The 15,389-nt window shown below is 43.1% G+C and overlaps 1 protein-coding gene across 1 annotated transcript in view; it reads right to left on the reverse strand.

Moving 5' to 3' along the window:
* FBXO36 (F-box protein 36) overlaps nucleotides 1–15,389 on the reverse strand; it is an 85,578-nt gene that overhangs the window by 8,512 nt on the left and 61,677 nt on the right. Inside the window, exon 3 of the mRNA XM_046643532.1 lies at nucleotides 10,186–10,358. Coding sequence (XP_046499488.1) covers nucleotides 10,186–10,358 — 173 coding nt within the window. The remainder of the gene's footprint in view (nucleotides 1–10,185; nucleotides 10,359–15,389) is intronic.

Consider the following 15,389-nt stretch of genomic DNA (forward strand, 5'->3'; position numbering starts at 1 on the left):
GGCAAAACTAACGCTGCAGGATAAAAAGGAGATAACTGTGTGAGCAAAGTTGTTGAACAGGTGGGAGTAGTTGAAATCCACAAGTGGAAATGTGGCCATGGATAACAACAAGGAGAATTTACCACCTGTAACGGGAAGTAACGCAGAGTAACTGGGGAGAAGGATGAGGCACTGACAGGTCTGGCGAAGGGACAATGAGGCAATTCTCTTATAACCACAGGTCTCAGTGAAACAAGAAGATACAACATCAGTCAGGAGTGAGGAAGACAGAAGGGCGTCAGAGACTTTGGGAGAGAGAAGAGGGTGTGAAATAGACATCTTGGAGGGCGAAAGAAAGTAAGAAACTCAGTTCCTTAGACAAAAGGTATTTTATAAGCATAATGTAGTCTTTGGCTCTGAGTTGGTTTTTAATACCAAAGACACATGTTCAAAAACTATGGTTCCAAGAAACATAGAAAAGAGGAGAAATGAAAGGACGAAGGCCTCTTTTTTCTCGTATTGAAGATGTTAAAGCAGGTATTCAAGCAAACATACTATTACGATGATACCTTCAGATATAGGAATCTTGATATACTCATTGCTCTATTCCGAATATCTAGTTTGTAGCAGAGAGAGTGGTGCTACCAAACATTCCATCTGTTCTACCTCTTTTCCCTGTTCCATGCAGTTGGGTGGGGCTGTGTAATTAGTTCTGGCCAAAGGACTATGAACAGAAGTGATGTTAGCAAAACATAGTGCATGGACCTTATGCTGTCTCTTTCCTGCCACTGTGGACTAAGGAGACCACACGGGTCAGAAGGTGCAGTTACAAGATGATGGAGTCTCTAAGAACCTGAGTCCCTGAGGGACTTCGTGGAGCAGAGCCTCCCATTCACCCACAACGGGTATAAATTGTGAATGAAAAAACAGCTGTTACTGGGTTAAGCCACTGGGGCTTGGGGTTGTTTGTGATCCCAAGCCGCAATCTCTACATTCGTCTATCCTGACATCACGATTGTGGAAAGCTTTTGAATTTTTCTAGTATATTTGATATATAATATCTAATTTCAATTTAAGGATGATTACAAGCTTCGAGTCCTTCACAAGATAATGACGGGGTCCTTCTTATGGTAAGACTCATTCAAAATGGAATCGCCTTTATGTAATGCCATCGGTTAAATGAATAACTGGTATAGACTCAAGTGTCTTCTGACATTATCCCCTCTGTCAGTTTAAGTTCCATGGTTGTGAACTTGGTCATTGGAAATGACTTATAGACAAATATTTAAAAGATACATGGAAAAGAAATCTAAGTGATCACAATTACATAGATAGCAGTAAGGATAGTAAAGACTTTGAAATAGACTGGTTGAAAAAATCTGACATGTCCTAAGGGGGTGAGAACCCCACTGCCACCTTTCTGCTCATGGATGCTTCCACGTGGCCAGAGGAAGAAAATACTTTGAAAGCGAAGGCCTGGGATCGTGGTACCTACCCGCTGTAGTTCCTGTACACAGAGGGAAAAAACACATTCCCGTACTTAACACTGTCTTATAAAAGACAGAACTTTGCCTTTATAGCCTTCAGGTACCAAGACAGATAAGTTAACCAGCAAACACAGTTGACTTGGATCCTGCCCCCGCCACTGAACAATTACGTAATCCTAGACATTCTGCTTAATTGCTCTGAGCCTGTCTCCACATGCGATCGTGTGTTGGTCATCTGAGAAGCAGAATAAAGTGATTTAAGAACATCAGCTATGGACTAAGACTGCCCAGGCACAGTACCTGGCTCTACCGCTCACTCTCTGTATATTTTATCTGAGCTGCTGGTCCCTCCTCTATAAAAATCAGGACGAGATAGTCTCTACCCATCTATCTCGCGGGACTGTTAGGAAGATTGTGTTGGATTTTGTATATTCAGGCTTAGCACAGAGCAGGCATCAATAAATGGAGTTACTATGATTACATGGAAATGATACTCAACTTTTAGTGTGGATTTCGGATAATATATGTAAAGCTCATGGAACATATGTAATTAATGAGCAGGGAAGGGAGACAGAGCATCTTACTAACTCACCTAGTTCTCAGAAGACACCAGAAAGAAAGACCCCACAGGCAGTTAGGTACTACTGGATAGTTAAGTGGCCACAGCTTGGGTCCAGGGAGGCCAGGAAAGACCATCAGTTCACAGGATGGGGAAATCAGAAGTCAAATAGGAATACGGGGATATCGAGGAACCACACCATTGTGGACAACTGAATAATGTGACCACTGAATTCATGTTCACAGAATTTAAGACCAGAGAAAATGTACTTTCTCTTTCCAATTAGTCATTTAGATGAATTTAAGGGCCGGAAGGACCAACCATCTATCCATCCTCTATCCATCTATGCAGATATTTCTTCAGAACCTATATTTGCCAGACATAGGGAATACCAAGAGAATACTGAAGAAGACAGAGTCACAATTAAATAATTATAATATGCTCTGTGTTAATGGTAGAATGAAACTAAAACACCCAAACTTAAGTTGAATTCAAACAAAACCTTGTATCAATTACCATTCTGACCATCCGAGAATGTCTTATCCCTCCAGATCATAGAGACCAGACTGAAGAGGACGAAACCCACTCATACTCTCATAGGGCACAGTATTGTAGGTAAGGCCCATCCCAGATGTCCCCCTGAGCAACAGGGTATCAGTGGTATCAGGATATCAGTGGGTCTTATATAAGAGACATCATGGAGGAAAACCATGAAGTTTGGGGTGGGGGGGCAGGAAAGAATTCTCAAAAGACAGCTGAAATTTCCACCAGTGTAACTTATCCTATTTTATACTGGAAATATTTACAATTTTATTTTACATTATAAATTGGTCTACAAAATACCCCCATCTAAGATTCTCAAACCCTGGGCCTCTTTTCTAGGTAGATGCCAGGTTGAAACACACAAGGTACCCGTCCTGACCACTGTTTGGTTACATACTTTGATCCGAAGCACAGCTAATCATGGACTTAGCTCCCCCTGGTGGTGGTGCATGAACTTAGCATACAGAAGCTCTCGTAGAAGTCGAAGGGGATGGCATGGCTTATCTGCTCAAAACCTCTCCTTTTACAAATGGGGAAATTAAGGCTCAGAGAGGATAAAGGTGCTGCCCAAGGCTCACGGTGGGGTGTGGCTGACCTACGAACAGAACCCAGCTCTCCGTCCTCGTCCGATTTAAACACCCCACACAGCCTGTACACAGTGAAGACAGGAACACCCCCCCCCCCCCGCCCCGATCCGACCGCTGCCCCACCCACCCAAGCGTCCAGACTTTTAGAATCTCTTGCGGTCTTTTGTCTGTACAATTTTAATATCAACTTTCAAATTCTGGACTGGACTCTTACAATTGGGTTGCTGTAAACACAAGAAAACACTCTAAGAGCACAGATGCTGGGACCACCTCAGACCGACCAAATCAGACGCTCAGGGCCCAGGCCTGGCATGTCTATTGTCACCTGCTCCCTAGGTGCCTCGCCCACTAGGCCAGACCTGGTCACAGGGAATTTGGGGACATGAGGAAAAGTTTGTTTCTCCACAGCCAAAATGTGACAGAGATTTTCTTCCTCAGTGGGTTCCTGAGCTTTTTCCTGCGTCACGACCAAGATGACTATGTTTATATACCAGTCATGATCGTCCCTCCCCCGTCTGGGCCACAGCCTTCTCATCCAGCTGCCGTGGAGGTTTCTTCAGGTCTCCTCTGCTGCAGTTTACAGGAAAAAGACAGCATTGAGGCCTGGGGCCACCAGGCGCAAGCCAGCAGGCCCCCAGGCAGGTTCCCACATGCAGCATTCCCTTAGCGTGTTTACCACAGTCCCAGGGCTGGCCCTCGCTCTGACTTTCCAGTACAACGTGACACTGCATTCAGCTTCCAGGGGTGTGCTCATGGCAGCCAGGCTCCCAGAGGATCCTCTTTGTTGGTTTACCCTGAGAATCACAACCATCCAGCCCACCAGACCTGCAGGAGCTCATCCATGGAGGCTCCATAGCTTGGTGAACATGGAATCAGAGCCAGAGCAGGCTGCTGGAAGGTCCCGATCGCTGGTGGCATGAAGTTTGGTAAGTGGAAACTTCCATCCTCCACCATGGGATGGCACCATGGGCTCTCCCAGGCTAGGGCCCCCTTCCACCCCAGAGTCCACATACTGTGTCTCCATTACTGTGGAGTCAGGCCTGGCCTTAGGAACCTTTCTGTCTCATAAAGGTGACCTTGCAGCTCTCACTTTCGATAGGACCCATTAAAACAGCACCTGACCACATCCCCGGACATCTGCAATCTCCCCTACCACACACACACACAGACACACACACACACACACAGACTCTCCAGTTTCATTTCAAGCCATTCCATCTTCCATCCCTCTGCTCTAGCGGCACCGGCCTCATTTCTGTTCTTCACTCTTCAGGGTCTTTGGCCATGCTGCTCCCTCTGCCTAGAGGAGGCGCTTCCCACTCTCAACCTGGCAGGTTACATCTCTCACAGCACGCCGTGCCTGTCCCCCGAGCGCTCATCACGGCTGTCACAGAACAACTCTTTGCAGAGTTCATCGTGGACCGCCGCTCTCCCTCACACGAGAGTGTAAGCTCCTTGAAAGCAGGGACCATGGGACTCTTTCCACCTTCAAGTCCCCAGCTCCCAACACAGTGTCTGGCCCACGGCCGGGGCTCAGTGATGACTCACTGACCGCACACAGTGGAAAGTACCTGACACTGGTCCACCCACAGGCCCCGCAGTCGGAACCCTGGGGGACTCAGTTCTACCCTCACTGGCTGTGGGACCCTGGGCGGGTCAGTTAACCTTGCTGATTCTTAGCTTCCTTATCTATCAAATAAGGATAATAAATAGTACCTACACTGTAAGGTTTTTTGAAAACTAAGCGAAATAATGTAATTAGAGTGCTGGCTGCATTGCCGGACATACCGTAAATGTTGTTATGGCCGATTTCCCAGAGTACACACTTCCTTTTTTCCAGACTCATGGGGCACACGTCATTGCCCCTGTCTACTACCTGTATCTTGCATAATTCTATAGATTTATTTGATTATTTTAAATTACATTTATTGTATTTTTTTCTGCAGATAAACATGCATGTCGTGCACAAAGAAGTGTGGAGCATTATTTACTAATAGCAGAGGGTAAAGAGCCCACATGCCTATCGATAGGGACCTGGTTAAAAAATTATGATTTGTCTGTACCATAATAACCTAGAACACTTTTCCAAATTGAAGAAGATTTATAGGGACTGGCATGAAAAAGTCTTCGAAATACATTGTGAAGTAGAAAAATCCCAGTGAAAGAACAATATATAACATGCTACCAAATGCTTTTTAAAAGGGTGTGTGTACATGTATACATCCTCACAGATCACACACGTGGACACTTATATGTGCAGAGAACATCTCTTGAAGGACATACGGAACCCTGGCAATGTGATGGCCACTGGACATGAGAAGTAGAGACTCAGGGTCAGAAATGGGAGGGAGGATTATTTTTTACTATATAAACAAAGATATACAATTTTTAAAAATTTCTAACCTGGTTATTGTAACGCAAATTGATTCTCTTTTTAAAAAACATATAATTGATACAGCCCCTCCTTTATTTAAACATTCAATTTACTATGTCCTGGGAGCTGACTCAGGCTAGGCATTCTGTCAAAGTGGGGATACAAAGTGACACACTCCTAGCCCTGGAGCTTGGTGGGGAGATGACAAGTCATCATTCGCCACAATCAAGTGAGGTAAAGCAGGCTAGCACAAAACCCAAATCAGAGGTGTTTGGGAGTTAAGAGTGGTGGGTCGGAGGGAAGGGTATTCTTCAAAAAGGGATCAGCATAAGCAAAGGCCAAAAGGCACAAGAGAGCCCAGCACGCAGGAGAGCTGTGACTGGTATACGGGCCGGGCCTGCGGGCGGGTGGGAGGCGGGGCCAGGGCACGGGGGCCTGATGTGCCAGCTAAGACTCTGGATCTCATTCTGAAAATGACAGGAAGTCATTAAGGATCACTGAGCAGGGCAGTGACAGGACCAGAGTGCATTTTAGAAAGGCCACCCACAGCCCATGTGGCAGAGCAGCCAATAAACCAACGAAGAGGCAGCCAGGAGAAAACCCTCAGAGGATCCTGGGAGCAGAGACAGGGCAGGAAGTGGAAGGCCTTGTCCTTTAGATGCGACAACCAATAGGATCCTGTAAACGAGGTCAGGGATAACTGGGAGGCATGGACACAGGGGCGATGGGAGAGGAGGTGTGGACCGACAGAAGGCCAGTGACTCTTGGAATTTTGGAGGTCATAAGACCAGTGAAATTTTTAGAAATCAAACACAATGAAAATTCAGAACCAAAATAAGATTGCTGACTTTTTAATTTGCCAAGTAAGGATAATTTGTTAAAATTATCATGTTTTAATACCAACATTTCATAAAAGGAGGGGCATTTTAATCCTACCTCAAATAGGAAGGCTTAACCTCTGATAAAAGATGGTCATTTAAATGGAATAAACTTAGCCTGATGACAAACTCTTCATCTCACCCTCACTGTCCCCATTTCCTCATGGATTATAAACTCTCACTTCCATTGATGATGCTGGCTTGCTGAGTGTGAACTGTGGTGTAAACCATTTATTTTCAAGCAGCTAAGGAAAGAGATTGGGTAAGAATAAAGTCAAGAGTGTTTGGTTTTTGAAGGAAGAGACTGAGTTGAGAAAGTCAATGTACTGAGAGGAAAAAAATAATTGAAAGATAGATTTCACAATTGGGACTAAATGCAGTGTAGTACCCCAGATGGATCCTGAAACAGCAAAAGGATGTGGAGTGGAAAACCTGATGAAATATGAATAAAGTCTGTGGTTTAATTAATGGTATTGCACCAATACTAGTTGCTTTTTTTTTTTTTAAGATTGGCACCTGAGCTAACATCTGTTGCCAATCTTCTGTTTATTTTTTCTTCTTCTTCTTCTTCTCCCCAAAGCCCCCCAGTGCATAGTTGTATATTTTTAGTTGTGGGTCCTTCTAGTTGTGGTATATGGGATGCCACCTCAGCGTGGCCTGACAAGTGGTGCCATGTCCTTGCCCAGCATCCAAACCAGCAATACCCTGGGCCACCGAAGTGGAGTGTGCGAACTTAACCACTCGGCCACGGGGCCGGCCCCTAGTTGCTTACTTTTGATAAATGTCCCAAATTATGTAAGATGTTCCCATTCAGGGACCCGGCTGAAGGGTATATGCACACTCTCTGTATTCTCTTCGCAACACTTTATAAATCTCAAATTATTTATAAATAAAAAGTTAAAAACAATAACAACAAAGTGAAGGAGAAAGGAGACAGTGACAGACTGAAGTCCCTCAGGTTAGACCTTGGAGCCAGGTGGCAGGTGGCACTGGCCTTGAATAGGAGAGGAACACCTCCCTCCTGAGATGAGGGCAAAGGGCTGGACATGGACACAAATAATTTGCTAATAAATTTGTCCCCAGAAGTTTGAAATGGAAGCTTTTCTTTTTGTTAATAAAATAATTTAATAAATGACAGGACAAAACAGGTAAATGAAAATAGTTTATTAATGAAGAAAAAAACAGGTAAGTGGAACATAGGTAAAATTTAGATTAAAAAAAAGAAATGGGGGCCAGCCCCGTGGCTGAGTGGTTAAGTTCGCACACTCTGCTTCGGTGGCCCAGGGTTTCCTCGGTTCGGATCCTGGGCGCGGACATGGCACCGCTCATCAAGCCATGCTGAGGAGGCATCCCACATGACACAACTAGAAGGACCCACAAATAAAAAAATACACAGCTATGTACTGGGGGACTTTGGGAGAAAAAGGAAAAATTAAAAAAATAAAAATCTTTAAAAAAATTTAAAAGAAAAAGAAATGAATGGTTAATATTACATAGAAAAAAGCAGCAGCCTTGGACCATGTTCCATCTTCTAACAATTCTGCTTGGCAAGGATACTGAGGACAGAGATCAGCAACCTAGAAAAGCCTTACTTGAGAGCACTGGGTAAGTGATGGAGGATATTTTCAAGACTGCACTAAAATAATGGCAGGACATTGTGAAGGAGAGTAATAGACAGTGGAAATGAACAAAATCTGGAGAGAAGACAGTTGCTCAATGTAAGGAATAAATGCCACAAGACGCTGCAGTAGCTGCCTTTTCCTATCGCCTCCTTCCATTTCCTTTCAGGAACCAACCCAGGCCGCAGCAGAAGCTTTTAATAGATCCCCACTAGTATATTTATTTACTTAAAACAGCTTCTTAGCAGCAGCAGGTACAAAATCTTAACTTTAATACATTTTTTTACTGGCAAAAAATATATAATGATTACTCATAATACTTGTTTCTGGCCCTCCATTTTTAGGGGGGAAAAATTAAGTAAAAAAATATATTTTGGGGGGGGTGGTTTGAGGAAGATTAGCCCTGAGCTAACATCTGCCACCAATCCTCCTCTTTTTACCGAGGAAGACTGGCCCTGAGCTAACATCTGTGCCCATCTTCCTCTACTTTATATGTGGGATGTCTGCCACAGCATGGCTTGCCAAGTGGTGCCATGTCCACACCCGGGATCCGAACTGGTGAACCCTGGGCCGCCAAAGCGGAACGTTCGAACTTAACCGCTGCGCCACTGAGCCGGCCCCAAAATATATATGTTTTTATACCCTAAAGGGATATATTAACAGGCCAGCCAGGTGTCATAGTGGTTAAGTCTGCACATGCTGCTTTGGCAGCCCAGGGTTCATGGGTTTGGATCCCGGGTGTGGACCTACACACCGCTCACCAAGCCATGCTAAGGAGGCATCCCACATCCAAAATAGGAGAAGATTGGCACAGATGTTAGCTCAGGAACAGTCTTCCTCACCAAAAAATAAAAAAATAAATAGACTCTATTACTCAAAATTACTATGTAGAAATCAAGACATTTTATTGCAGGGGGCCAGCCCCATGGCCAAGTGGTTAAATTCATGCGCTCCACTTGAGCGGCCCAGGGTTTCACGTAGCACAATCAGAGGAACCTACAACTAGAATATACAACTATGTACTAGGGGGCTTTGGGGAGAAGAAGGAAAAAAAAGAAAAAGAAGATTGGCAGCAGATGTTAGCTCAGGTGTCAATCTTTGGGGGAAAAATAAAAGAAAGAAATTTTATTGCATTATTGTGAAAAAATGTTGACTTTTTAGATACTGAGATTATGATTTGAATCATCTTGGCAAATGTCGCATGTTCTTTTATAAATGGACATTGCCCCAGTACATTACAGCTAAATACTGAGTTAGGGTTCTTCGGTTGCAAGCAACAGACTCCAGCTCTGATTAACTTAAGTCAAAAGGGCTTTAATGGAAGGATAATGTGTGTGTTGGAGGAAGACAGGGCTCTAGAATTGAAGGAATAGCTGAAGGGGCAGGAACCAGGGCACCTTCCCGAATCCAGGGAGAGGAACTAACAATGGTTGCATCAAGGCCCTAATGTTGGTTACAGTTAGCTCCAATTGTGTTTTCCATTCTTGTGTTATTCTGTTGAGGATTCAAAGCAGTGAAAGAGAGTCCATTTGGTCAGCTTAGGGCATGGGATAAGATGGGGCACTATGATGAACAGCGCCTCAAAATCACCCATATTTGGAAATAGATCATTCTGCAAAAGGCTTTTTATTGGAAGAAATGAAAATGGGTGGGGGGTAATCACTACCTGCCTTATTCTCTTCTGTTGCCATGCCTCTGCCTGAGCTGTTGCCTTGACCTAGAATGCCCCTTGACCTACAATGTCCCTTGACCTACAATGCCTTTTGTCTTCCAGACCACCTGGCAAACTCCTGTCTTCCCCTTCAAAACCCAAATAAAGTAACCCACTTCTGTAAAGCTAGGTAGAGGAAATCACTTTGCCCTGTCTTTGTACCTTGTACACACATCCCTTGTTGAATGGATCACACTGTATTGTAACGATTTGGATCCATATGGATCTCTCCTATTAGACTGTAAGTTTCTTGAGGGCAGGAGTAATATCTTTTCATCTCTGCTGCTTCCATGCCTAGGATGGTGCCTGTCATAAAGTAAGTATTTAACACATGCTTGCTGAAATAAATGCAAATAATAAACCACCACTATATTTAAAAAGAAGAAAGAAACAATTTTGAGAAAGCGCAGGGAAAATTCTTTAAAGGTTCAAAATACTTGACTGTTACCTTTGCAAATCTGTGTGACGTTTGAGAAAGCCTGGAAATATCTTCAAGATCCAGATAAGAAATGATACTCAGGAGCAAATTGTCTGAGAGCCGCTCAAGGAAGTCAAATTTACCTTCACATAAATTGAAGACATAGTCTAATATTCTCGTGCCAAATATTAAGGCAACTTGCACTGTAATTCAAAGACACCAACAGATCAACATGGTTATCATGCACAGTCACATAAAAACTATGATCATTATCAGTAAGACACAAGCTTTGGGACATTTTTCCCCCTGGGAGTGATGTTAGATTATGCTGAGTCATTCCTACCCTCACCGAGCTGCCTTTGGGACCGATGGCAGGCATTTGTTTTCAATTGCTGTCGCTGCCTTGAGATCAGAATCTCCTAGGGACACTGACTGTTTAACACAGTGACAGACTACACCAAATTCCAGTCCAGAAAATCGACTTAACTAGTCTCGGTGTCACCCTCATCCTCATCCTCCCAATCTCCCCAACTGGGCAAAGACGCTGGTCCATGTGGTTTTTCTACCACCCTCTCCTCTCCCCAGATTGATGTGAAACACATTAATATCTCTTAATTTTAGTTGATTTTTGTTCTCTTATTGTGATACATTGTTTCTCTACCAAACTTTCTTTCTTCCTCTTTACCTTCTTTCCTCCCAATCTTTACATAATAGAAAAAAATAGGAAGAGGCAAAAAGAAAAACAGATAAATAGTTCATGAAAAGTGTGTTAACTTTTGCTTAATATTTTTCATATCTTTTCAGTTATTTCCAAACTAGGAAATAATTCACAAAGAATCAACCAATGCAATGGTCTATCTAAACATGTTCAATGTAGGAAAAAAAACAAAGTTTGTTTGTTTGTTTTACCCTAGCTCCCTGAATAACCAAGAAATGGCTAATAAACAGGAAAACAAGTTTGGAAGGATACATATTCAAATTTTAAGGGTGGTTAAATCTGGGCGGTAACTTTCATTTTCTTCCTTTAGCTTATCTGTATTTTCTAATCTTTCCACAATAAACCTGTATTACTAGTGTAATTTTTTAAAATCAGGAAGGAAGGAAGGAAGGAAAGAAGTCTACCTCCTTCTATCAGACAGGCAAAAGGGGTGATGATGGAGCATGCCTGTGGACTCCAGTCGCCCCAAATCTGGGGACTTTCTCAGTTCCTTGAAGCTCATTTTTTCCCTTCTGACTCTGAAAGCACCATCATAGCTAGCCTTTCCAAAGAACTTCTCTTAGAAGAGACAGTGTGTACTCTCTACAGGGGACTAAACATCCAAGATTTGGGGACCAGCTTCATTCCTTCTGGAGTAAGTGGGATGGAGCTGTCAAGAGCACCGGGCCCCTGCACAAGCCAGCAGAACTGTGATGCTAGAGGGTGATGGATCTCTGATTTTAGAATGGATGGAAGGCATGGGCTATGTTTATGTAAAAGCTCCAGTTGTGCTAACTTGGAAGAGCCAGCTGTATAAGATTTCTCTCCAAAACTGGTTAATCCAGCTTTCTAGAGGCATTCAGGGTTTTGGTTGCTTCTAAATTCCAAGTGCTTCCAATTCAAAACACTTTTAAAGTCCAAGAATCTTCTTTGGGGGAAAAATACCCCTGTCAAAAACCCAACCTTAAAGGGTAGGTATTATGGAGAATGCCTAGCCCCCCAGCAGCAGCAGCAGCAGCAGAAGTGCTTATTTCTTGAAAGAAAAAAGAAAAAGCCTTAGAATAAAAATCCCTTAATACAATTGGAGCTGTTTGAACATTTTTAAATGCCAGGAATACACACTCAAAGCATGCTCAGATGTACTTCAGGAAGTCTCTACCAATAAAATCTTTAAAATGTAAAAATTATAAAAGAACATATACGTCTAAGGTAGGTAACGTGATAGTTTCAAGGTTTACAAATATTGGGGTATTTAGAAAAAAACTTTTGCTTGTTTCTGTTTTTTATGTAAACAACATTTATTGCTTTTTGAAATAAAGGGGAAAAAATGTTAAACTCTATTTTAAAAAGTAAAATCACTGCCTTCATGTTGGACTACGAGGCAGCCAGCCTCCAAGATGGCTCCTGATTCTTTCCTCCTGGATTCATGCTCCTGTGTGTTCCCATCCCACACTGAATTAGGGCTGACTCCTGTAACCAATAGGATGCTGCAGAAATATTCCAAGGCTAGGTCATAAAAGACATTGGGGCTTCTGTCTTGCTCTCTTGGATCACTCACTCTGGGAAAAGCCAACTGGCATGTTGTAACAATACTCAGCAGCACTATAGAGAGGTCCATGGGGAAAGAAATTGAAACCTGCTGCACAAAACCACGACTGACTTGTCGGCCATGTGTATGAGCCGTTGCGGAGCTGGGTCCTCCAGCCCCAGTCTGGCCTTCAGATGACGGGGCTCCATGCAACACCACGTGAGACCCTGAGTCACAAGAACTTGGCTAAGTTGCTCCCAAATTCCGCATCCAGAGAAACTCTTTGAGTTAACAAACATTTTTTATTGTTTTAGCCATTAAGTTTGGGGGTAATGTGTTACATAACAATAGATAATAAGAGTTGAGTACCTTCAAGGGTTGTGGTGCCATAATGGAAACCTAACACATGGGAGGGGCTTTGAAATTGGAAAGTACGTGGAAATCTGAATGAGTGTGAGGAGGGTGCTAGTGTGAGCCTGAAGAGTCCTCAATGAATAGTATAATAAGTAAATAAATACCTGCCATAGAAGCCTGACAGGCTCCCAGGAGGCTTTACAAAGGTGAGGGCTTAAAGAAAAGTGAGAAAAATATTCCTAAAAACTGGGGGAAAGGGAGAAAAAACTGGAAAAAAGGGGATCCTTGTTATATAGCAGCAGAAAGTTTAGCAACATTATTGCCTACTGTACTATGAAAGTAGGAAATACACCCAGCGGGCAGGTGTGTGATTTAGTTAAGGAGATTTCCAAGCAGAGTGTTGAACGTGCTGCCTGATTTCTTCTTGCTGCTTAAAGTAAAGCATGAGTGGAAAAACATAAGCTAAAGGAAGGTCTCTTAAAAAGAAGCCAGGATTTGCCAGTTTTGAATATTCTCTGCCTCTTCACATGGCAAACAATGCCAAAATTAAGAAATGAGGGGCCGGCCTAGTGGTGTAGTGGTTAAGTTCACATGCTCTGCTTTGGCGGCCTGGGGTTTGTGGGTTTGGATCCTGGGTGCAGACCTACACACTGGTCATCAAGCCATGCTGTGGAGGCATCCCACATACAAAATAGAGGAAGGTGGGCACAGAGGTTCGCTTAGGGACAATCTTCCTCACCAAAAAAGAAAAGAAAAGAAAAGAAACAACTCCCAGGCAAAGATCAAATCCAGCACAATGTCAGGAAAACATGGTATAAAGATGGTGTGGAGAGTACGCTGTAAAATGCTTTGTTAAGAACCACTCAGTCAAATTTTAGAACTTCCAAGAAGCTTAAGGGTATGGTCACTCAGGAGTCAAGGGCAGAAACCCAAGGTAGAGAAGGGCTTATCTCAAAAAGATGTGTACGGGGCTGGCCCCGTGGCCGAGTGGTTAAGTTCGCACACTCTGCTGCAGGCGGCCCAGTGTTTCGTCGGTTCGAATCCTGGGCGCGGACATGGCACTGCTCATCAAACCACGCTGAGGCAGCGTCCCACATGCCACAACTAGAAGGACCCACAACGAAGAATATACAACTATGTACTGGGGGGCTTTGGTGAGAAAAAGGAAAAAAATAAAATCTTTTTAAAAAAAAGATGCGTAGGTGTGGTTTTGTCTAATGGACTGAACCTCAATAAGAATAACAGACAACACGTGAAGTTTTTAAGAGAATTATATCAGAGGAAACACTACCTGCCAGCTGGAACTGAAAGGGTCAGAGGCAGTACAAGAGGAAAAGAAGACTCTGGACCCCCAAACTTCTACAAGCAGGAAGCAGGCTGAGAAAACTATGCCTGCAAACACGGACTACCTTTTGCCAAAAAGAAAGGATGACTCAGAGGATGGAGCCAAGGGTGCAGAGGCGGAGCCAAGAGCCGTGAAGAATCTAGTGCTAGGCCTTGAGCTCTCATCAAGAACTAATAACCTATGCCTTGCTGGATTTCAGAATTTTTATGGACCAGTGACTCCAGCGGGGGCTCCCATTTCCCCACTGTTTTAAGAGAAGGGTATACAGTGGCTCTCTCATGCCTTTCCGTATTGGGTGGGAGAGGGGCAGAAAACTTGTCTCATTCACAGGCTTCAGATCCAGAGGGACCATCCTTGAGAAGCAGTACTTAAGCATTACACCTGAGGATCCCCACCCACACATGGACCTGATTTACGTGATGAGATTCTGAACTACTAAAGACATCCTTCAGGATCCCAGGATGATCCGAGGATGGAGTAACTTTGGAAGATATATTAATATCATTCACTCTATTAACAGATAACAAGAAAAAAAATGATCATCTCAAAAGTGTAGAAAAATTATTTTAAATAATTTTAACACCTATTTATGAATAGAAACTCTTAGAAAACTAATAATAAAATGGAACTACTTTAACCTGATAACCTGATATACACTAGTTACCAAAAATCCAGTATTCAATATATGCCAGGGACGGCTCCAATATGTATATATACAGTATGTGTGTATCCATATATATATATATATACTATGTATATATACATGTAGATATATATATATGTAGTCATTTGATCCTCACAATACCTGTGAGATGGGTACTGTTATTATTCCCTTCTTGCTCTCTCTCTTTTTTCTTTTTTTGCTAAGGAAGATTTGCCATGAGCTAACATCCGTTGCAAATCCTCCTCTTTTTGTATGTGACCCACCACCATAGCATGGTCACTGATGAGTGCTGTAGGTCCATGCCTGGGAACTGAACCTGGGCTGCCCAAAGCAGAGCAGGTAGAACTTAACCACTAATCCACCAGGGCTGACCCTATTATTCCCTTATTAAAGAGAGAAAGATGAGGAACAGAGAGGTCAAGTGACTTGCCCAAAGTCACACAGTGAGAAAGGTCATGTAGTGAGAGCTAAGATTGAACCAAGCAGTTTGCTCCAGACTGCATCTCCTAATCATATTATATGGCCTTTAATGTCAGGTGTAAGACTAGAATGCCCAATCTCACCATTTCTATCAACATTGTTTTGGAGGCCAAAAAAAAAAAAAAAAAGAAAGATATAAAAATGTATCGGGGTCAGAAAGCAAGGA

Source organism: Equus quagga, chromosome 17 (assembly GCF_021613505.1).
Source record: "Equus quagga isolate Etosha38 chromosome 17, UCLA_HA_Equagga_1.0, whole genome shotgun sequence".
NCBI lineage: Eukaryota > Metazoa > Chordata > Mammalia > Perissodactyla > Equidae > Equus > Equus quagga.